At 39.8% G+C, this 8843-nt stretch overlaps 1 protein-coding gene across 3 annotated transcripts in view; it reads left to right on the forward strand.

The window, feature by feature from the left end:
• Nucleotides 1-8590, forward strand: part of klhl32 (kelch-like family member 32) — a 312283-nt gene extending 303693 nt beyond the window's left edge. For all 3 annotated transcript variants that reach the window (XM_043685379.2, XM_043685376.2, XM_087981519.1), the window contains one exon: nt 10-8590. In XM_043685379.2, coding sequence (XP_043541314.1) covers nt 10-171 — 162 coding nt within the window. In that variant the 3' untranslated portion in view covers nt 172-8590. The remainder of the gene's footprint in view (nt 1-9) is intronic.
• Nucleotides 8591-8843: the final 253 nt, after the last annotated feature.

Genomic DNA, 8843 nt, shown 5'->3' on the forward strand with positions numbered 1-8843 from the left:
TTGTTTTAGGTTCTGGATGTCAGTACAGAAGGCAAGGAAGAAATGTTTTATGGTCCAACACTACCATTTGCTTCCAATGGAATAGCAGGATGCTTTCTCCCTGCCCCTTACTTTACTTGCCCTAATCTTCAGACACTTCAAGTGCCTCACCACAGGATAGGTGCTGTGTGAGAGCATCAAACTTATAGGATCTATGTGTAATGTGAATGGAAGTGGTTACAGGTGACAACTACAGTGGTTTTGATATTTTCACCATTTTCCATGTGTAGTCCAAAACCTAAATCCAATTGCATATATTTAGTCAAGATTACACACAGGAAGCCTGCATTTTCATCAATCTATTATAAATAATTTAAGTTCTCCTTGAGATTGGCTATTCAATATATATAAAGTACTGTGACAACTGCTGCCTACAGAAAACAAGTCATGTAAAATTGGGAATGATAGTTTTTGTTATTGATTGTATGGATCAAAAGTGGTTGGTAGCACTGCGCATTTTGTGGGTGAATCATGTCAGGTGCCATATTTGTGAGGGTATTGGTGTGTGCACAATGTACACCCAGCAGAGATGTGCAGGGCAGGTAGCATACAACAGTGTTTTAACATCAAACATACCATTTTGGAGCTCAGCATTCCAGCTAATGCCCTGTCTAAATCTCACAAATTGAGCTCTCTTTCAGCAGATGCAAGATATCATTGACTGTTTATGGGCTAGTTGTCGGTTGAGTTATGAATTCTACAAATGCTTGGTACTTTCTATAGTTGTTTAAAGTTCCAAGGTTTAGAAGGAGGAATGTTGCTAACTTCAAAGTTTTTATATGAACCAGTTGCTACTAGACACGGATGCACTAATAGACATTTTCCTTGGAATATAACATGACTGTAAGAATGAACAGAGGTCAAAAGCAGAGCATGAGAAGCTGTAGGACGCAAGTAGGAGATGAGGAAAGGGCCTCAGCAGGAGGTCTGCCCAGGGACTCTGTAAGCAGTTCTCTTTCCTTCACCCCTCTCGGGAGGAAATTGCATGCTGATTTCCTTTGATTATAGTACTCGTCACTGAAATCTGCGACAACCCAAAATCTGAGAGTAGGAAAAATATATCATTGTCAATGGCAATAGCTGGAGCTGGAGATATTTGCAGCATCTTGCAGTTTGCCATCCACTGTTGAGTAAGAGGAGCAACAGATACCCTCTCGCCAATCGCTCTTGTCAAAGAGAAGCAGCTGAAGTGAACACATGCTTTGTTAGGATTCCAGGCTTTTCACTGGTGCATGGCTTTTGAGCATCATGTCTCATTATTGGTACCGAAAGAGATTCTAGTCCCTCAACATCTTGAGGGGCAGTAAATCAAGCAAGTAAATGTGGTGGTGTCCTGGCAGTAATCTTAATGCCTTCATTCTGTGACAATTGCTTGTTCCATTGCATTTGAGCTGACATTGTAACACAGAGTAATTACTGACTTGCAACATAATTTAAAACTGTCACAAACCAACCAGATTTAACATAGACAAAAAAAGTTAACAAGCAACTAACAATTTTTTTTAAAAGAAGTATTTCTCTATTAACTAACACACCTAAAATACTTTGATGAATTTTAATTTTATATCATGCTCGTAGCACATACGTAGCCTTAAAAATTACGTTTTAAACCCCTCCTAGTTTCACAGTTAATTGCAATCTCCTGCCAGGATAAATTTTCCATTGTCCTTTGAACTTCATTCCACACAGTCTCCAGAGTATACCTAAAACAAATTCAAGTAGCAAAACCCATCCTTGGTCCTTAAATTTCTAAAAGTTCTGTCTCTTCAACTAGCGCACCACCTATCATAAACAGCCTACTTGGTTGCTAACTGAAATTGAAGTAGTCTGTCCTTCTGCTTTTCAGTGTAGTTAAAGGTTATATCTCTCCTGTTCTTGTCGCTGTTTGGGTTCACATACCAACTGACCGTCCTTTCTCAAGGTCTGAAACTTGCCTCTTGATTTTCATTTGTTTTTTTGGCCCAGACATTATTGTAGATGGCAACAAGATCACATGGGCCTGTCTCCAGGCAGAGGTTTATGAGAAGCTCACCATTTTATTTCATTCCATTTCACTTAAAATTGAAAAAAGCCATCTTAAGACATAACATTATAAAATCCCACATTTGTTATGCATTTACTGATGATATGCCTGATGTCTCTGGTGTGTAACCCATGCATATTGCACAGTATGCATATAATGAAATCTGTACTGTCAGACAAATTACGATAGAGCTTGGGAGTAGATATAATGGGAATGTCACTGAACTGGCAATCCAGAACCCCAGACTAATGTTCTGGGGACATAAGTTTAAATGGTACCATATCAGATAGTTTGTCTTCCCTGCAATTGACAAGATCCTGTTTTGCAAAAACAAAAGCCAAAATGAGATAAAATTTCAAATTTAATAGATAAAATCATTCTATACAGAACACATGGTCAAATAAGCAACTTTTTCTTAATGCTTGCCAACTGTATGCCTTCATATGGGCTGGTGCTCTGACACAGTGCTATTCCAGTCATTGCAGCATGACTGATGGATGGCTGCTGACTTTGAGTTAAAACTGCCATGGCTTTGAAGGAAGACCTCAAGCAATTCTAGAAAACCTTGCTGCCTATGTGCTTACTGGCTATCTGTTGTTGCCTGTTATCACTAGCATAGAGCATCGCATCATAACAGTGAAAGGTATCTGCCGGATGGTTTTCCTGCTTTGCTTATATTATGAAGTGTAACTGGTTGTACCATAGACTTGACACTGGATCAGTGGTGCTGGAAGAACACAGCAATTCAGGCAGCATCCGACGAGCAGCAGAATCGACGTTTCGGGCAAAAGCCCTTCATCGGGTTCTCAAAGGACTTAATTCATCAGCATTTGCATACAAGTACTCCCTAGCTCCTTTGAGAGTCCAGGGTAGCCCCACTTTGTCATTCACCAATACAGGAACCTCAGAATCCACAACAGTCACCTCAGTTTATGCAGTCACTTTAATTTGATCATTTTAGAATGTGCCTTTCATACCTAATTACTCTAACATAATTTGTTCCACTCTGAGATAAGAAAATTATTTCTTGCTTTGCCAAAAATTGTTTGGCTTGAGTAACCAAATATAATTATTATAAAAAATGAAAACATCCCACCAGCAATCCTACTGTTGCATTCCTTTGTAAAGTCTTGTGCAAAACATTTGTTAAACCGTTCTTTTGTTCTCTTAGCATGTATGCTTCCTTGTGGTTCCAAATGAGCTCATCCGTTTTTGTCCTACTTTTGTACTCATAAAAGCCTTTGCTATTTTCCTTTCTAATGAACCTGCAAGATTTCCTTCCGTAATACTGCCATCCCCACACAAGGGATTAAGAGTCACATGATAAATTTTTTTCCTCATCTAACCAATTAACTTAAACTTGCACCCGCCTATTCTCATCCTTTTACAATAAGAACTTTTTTCCCTATTTACTCTGTCCAGAGCTGTCATGATTTTGAAAATCTCTATCAAATTACCTTTCAATATTCTCCAAGGAAAACAATTACAATTTCTCATATCTATCTTTGTAGCTAAAATCCTTCGTGCCTGGAACTATTTTTGTGGCTTTCTTTCTGTACCATCCAGGTCATGAGTAGAAAAATAAAGTTGATATTCCAGCATAGTGATGAAATGGTCCACTGATAAGGCTGCCACCTTCCTTGGATGCTGCCTGACCTGCTGCGCTTTTCCTGCAACACATTTTCAGCTCTGATCTCCAGCATCTGCAGTCCTCACTTTCTCCTCGAAGATTTATCTGTACTTTGTCCATTTCACATTTAAATGTCTTGCACTGTTTGATCTGATATTTTTCCAATTATTCTGGACCAGATTATTTGCAAGTATTGTATTCAAATATGCATGCATTCTAAGAATCCCTCCTCTTTTTGACCACAAAATCTTTCTTAACCAATCTAATTTAGAAAAGATGAAAAAAATGACCTAGAGTTCCATTCCCATTGCTATTCTCAACATTCCCTAAAGATGTCACCCTTGCATTGTTCCTTGCTGTTCAGAAGATTTGTTGTGAGCTCCCAACATCCAAAATTCCTCAATTGCAATTTGGCTAAACATCAATTTTGATTAGATTAGATTAGATTAGATTCCCTACAATATGGAAACAGGCCCTTTGGCCCAACTAGTCCACACCGACACTCTGAAGAGTAACCCTCCCAGACCCATTCCCTAGCCTATATTTACCCCAACTAACACACCTATTTGGCAATTTGGCATGGCCAATTCACCTGACCTGCACATCTTTGGATTGTGGGAGGAAACCGGAGCACCCAGAGGAAATACACGCAGACACGGGGAGAATGTGCAAACTCCACACAGAGGCGGGAATTGAATCCGGGTCCCTGGCACCATGAGACATTCTGAAAACCTGATTTTCCTTAGCTGTATGTGTGTTCTTAAAAACTTCTGTACTTGTAAATACGTTTTCACTTTTCAATTTCTCCTAAGAGAAGTGTCCCAGTGTCTAGTTTCACCATGACTGAAACCAAGTTCCTGTCTTTGTTGTAATGTCATGGAGGTGAGTTTTCAGAGAAATCTGCCTGGCACCCTCCTTAAACCATGAATGCCCTGGGAAAAAAAAATACAAGTGTCACAGTGTTATGAACATCAGAATCTCTTTTGAAACACACCCCTGTAAACCTAGGTTCTAAGAATTACTTCTAATTCATGTGCTGCATTTTCACTGATTCACAAATTCAAATCTAATCACTGCCCAAATAATTCATTCGAATCAATACTATTTTCCTTTGTTTATCCTTCATCTTTCTTCGCTTGAACTTCTCGCAGCCTAAGCATATCTCTCTTGACATCCTTTAATTAATAGCCCAGTTTTTCTAATGACCCGCTCACCCTTTCTGAAGCATGGGAGTAGCATACTGGGATATTGAAGATTCTGCTGGGCAATTAACTCTAAACCTACAACGTTTAAAAGGCATCTGGATGGGTATATAGATAGGAAAGGTTTAGAGGGATATGGGACTACATTTATATCAGATATCTGGTTGGCATGGACAAGTCAGACCAAAGGGTCAGTTTCCGTGCTGTGGATCTCCTTAACTCTGTGAAAATATCTTTTAAATTGTATAATTTAGAAGGTAGTTCTGGAGCGAAGGAATGAATTACATAGGAAAGTTAACCGATTAAATACCTAGTCTAACACTTCGTAGCTATTAAACTGACCCTCAAATTACCTCACACACCCTCAACTAGATACCTACACCATGCCAGATCCTTTACACCCTACCGGCACTAACACAACACACCCTCCACCTTTGACACCAGACCAGACACCATCACTCTCTGAGTAGGACCTGACAACACCTTTCTCCACTGACAGACCCTCCTCTTACTGCCAGCCCTAAACTCTTATCCCTACTCCTGATCAGACATCCCTTCCCCCCTGTTCTGGATCTGATGCTCCCTTTCCATTTCAGACCCAACACCCACTTCATTTGCTCTGGAATTGAAACCCATCCCTGACCTCTATGACCCAAACACCCTTTCCTGCTGCAGTCCAGACAGCACCTCCCCATCTACCTGACCACCTCTCTGGATTTGACAACCCCCATCCCCTTTGCTGATCTAGGCCTAACACCTCTGTCTTTAGCACCTTACATTTCTGCTGTCCAGCAGAACAAGGAGCTAAATAGCCCCACCACCACCCACATGTTCCTCACTAAGTTGCACTCCATCCTAACTTAGAACTGTATTGCTGTTCTGATACAATTCACTAAGTCAAAATCCTGGAAATCCCTCTCTAACAGCATTGTAGGTGTACTTACACCACAAGGACTACAGTAGTTGAAGAAGGCAGCTCATCACCACCATCTCATGGGGAATTAAAGATGGACAATAAATGATTGTAAAGTTTTCTGTGTCCAGAACTTGACTAAATGCTTTGGAATCATGAAACTCTTCCTGTTTACAGTGCTTGTCAAAGCAAACATTGATGTGTCTGATCTACTGCTTTCTTAACTGTACAAGTGCATCATCTTATTCTTCAGTGTCTAAATCCTCATACAAGCTCCCACGTTCTATCAGATTTTCCATTCAAGATAGTCAAAAAATGAATTCTGATTTTATGAACATTGAGAGTGATGCTATATCTTCCTTGCTACAGAATTGTATATTGTCCAAGGATGTTCTGTTGGTTGAAATGGAAGTCTTCTAGACACTGACCATAATTCCAGTATCACCTTAATGCTTTCCCTTGGCAGTGAATTCTAATAGTTTCATCAGGAGGCTAGGGAAGGAGGAAAACGGCCAAGAAAATCTTGCACTAGTTTCATTAAGTCTTCTAATCCTGGTTGTCAAGATTATAAAACAATATAAAATGAATAGTACCTTTTCAAAGGCATCTTATTGAAATTATGGGTTATAATCTTAATAGTTTTATAAATAACGATTATTTGCTAGACTGAACAGCTTTTTCCAGAAAACTGTCACAGCTTAAATGTTGCATGTCCTTCAATGTTTCTAAAGCATATTAATGTGAATTGCAGTATTAGCTATGTGTTTTGGATCTCAGAGATGAATGTATTTTGTAATAAAACTTCAAAGCCAATACTTACTTATGACCCTCTACAGAAATTCCAAATGAAAATATTATATCACACATTTGGAATTAACGCAGTGCAATCATTCACAATGTATAACTCTCATTATAATAATAATAATGCTGATTTCACAAAAGTCAGTCATTTTATATCATTATGGAGGTCTATTGTTTACAATCTGCAAGGTGCACTGCAGCTTCTAACTTGGGTACCATCCACATCTGTGAAGAGTGGGGTCTGACAGGGACCTGTACTGGGAACTCAGCTTTTTATAATGATACCAATGTTTGATATTTTGTAAGAGAGGGCATCCCAGCTAAACTTGCAGATGATACAAACATAGTAGGAAAGTTTGTTTTGAAGAGTACACAAGGAGAACCTATACATAGAGAGCCTTGAGTGAGTGGGCAAAAATCTGGCAGATGGAGCATAATGTGGAAACATTTGAAGTTTGACAGGACAAATAAGAAAGCAGATTATTAAATGGATAATGACTGCAGAATTCCAAGTTGCAGAAGAATCTAGGTGTTCAAGTGAATGAGTTACTTAAAGTTAACATGCAGGTACACCAAGTAATTAAGAGGGCTAATGGGATGCTGTCCTTTGTTATGACAGGAAGTGAAGGTAAACATAAGGATGTTATGCATAGTCAAGATTTCCACAAGATTAGTCTCGGCAAATTGGATGTCGAAAGGGTGTTTTCTTTTGTGGGTCAGTCCAGAAATCATCTACTTCTGCTCCAATTTTGTACGCTTGTATGATCTCTACTACCTTGAAGGACGAGGGCAGCAGGTGTATGGGAATACTGCACGTCCTTCAAGTTCCCTTCCTAGGAAGAGGGGCCACAAACATTCCCCTTCATCAATGATGAGGAAGCCTGACATGTAGGTACAAAAGACGAGGTTGAAGCATTTGGAACAACCAACCAGCAGTGAATGATCCAACTTGGCCTCCACCTGAGGTTGCCACTATCATAAATGCAAGTTCTCAGCCAGTTTGTAAATTCAACATGATGTCAAGAGGAGGCTGAAAGCACTAGGTAGTGCAAAGGCTCTGGTCCCTAACAACACTGGTGATATTACTAAAGCTACTACACTGGCATCTACCTGGAAATATGGACAATTTGTCCAGAAAATCCTATCAACAGAAAACAGGGCAAATCCAGCAATTACTAACTTATCAGTCTACTCTCAATCATCAACAAAATGATAGGGTGTGGCATTAGTACCACTATCAAGCAGCAATAAAAACATTTCCTGAAGTATTCAGCAGTTTAGACACTCAGTACTTACTCATCACAACCAACTCACTGATGCTCAGTCTGGGTCCTGCCAAGTCCACTCAGCTCCAAAGCTCATTCCAGCCTTGTTGCAGTGATGAATAAAAAGAGCTAAGTTCTTCTGTCATGATGACTGCCTTGACATCAAGGTAGCACTTGACTGATTGGTACCAAGGATGTTGTGATTGGAAAATTGAAGTCACTGGGAACCAAAGAAATTCTCCACTGGTTGGGGCAATATCTAGCACACAGAAAAGTAGTGTGGTTCTCGAAGGCCAATCATTTCAAACCCAAGCAATAATTGCAGGAAGGGTAGTGTCTTAGGCCCAACCATTTTCAGTTGCTTCATCAATGATCTTCCCTCCAATACAAGGTCAGATGTGGAGATGTTTGCTAATGTTTATATTGCATTTAGTAGCTTTCACTATTATCTTTATACCATAGCAAACCACGTCCACATGCATCAACACTTGGATAAATATTCAAGCTTGGGCTGATAATTGGCAACTATAGTTATTTCACTGAAGTGCCCGGCAATTACCATTTACAACAAGAGAGAATGTAACTATCCCCTCTTGATAATTAATGGAATTTCTCTGAATTCCTCTCCATCAACATCCTGGGGTTACCATTGACCATAATCTACGCTGGACCAGCCATATAAATAGGAGGAGAAAGTGAGGGCTGCAGATGCTGGAGATCAGAGCTGAAAATGTGTTGCTGGAAAAGTGCAGCAGGTCAGGCAGCATCCAAGGAACAGGAGAATCGACGTTTCGGGCATAAACCCTTCTTTAGGGCTTATGCCCGAAACGTCGATTCTCCTGTTCCTTGGATGCTGCCTGACCTGCTGCGCTTTTCCAGCAACACATTTTCAGCCATATAAATACTGTGGCTTGACACATACTGAAATGTTTAAATTAATGGATAGTTACAATTATGTCATGCATCACTG

Source organism: Chiloscyllium plagiosum, unplaced genomic scaffold (assembly GCF_037043375.1).
Source record: "Chiloscyllium plagiosum isolate Xiang-an unplaced genomic scaffold, Cpla_swu_hap1 HiC_scaffold_3, whole genome shotgun sequence".
NCBI classification, from domain to species: domain Eukaryota; kingdom Metazoa; phylum Chordata; class Chondrichthyes; order Orectolobiformes; family Hemiscylliidae; genus Chiloscyllium; species Chiloscyllium plagiosum.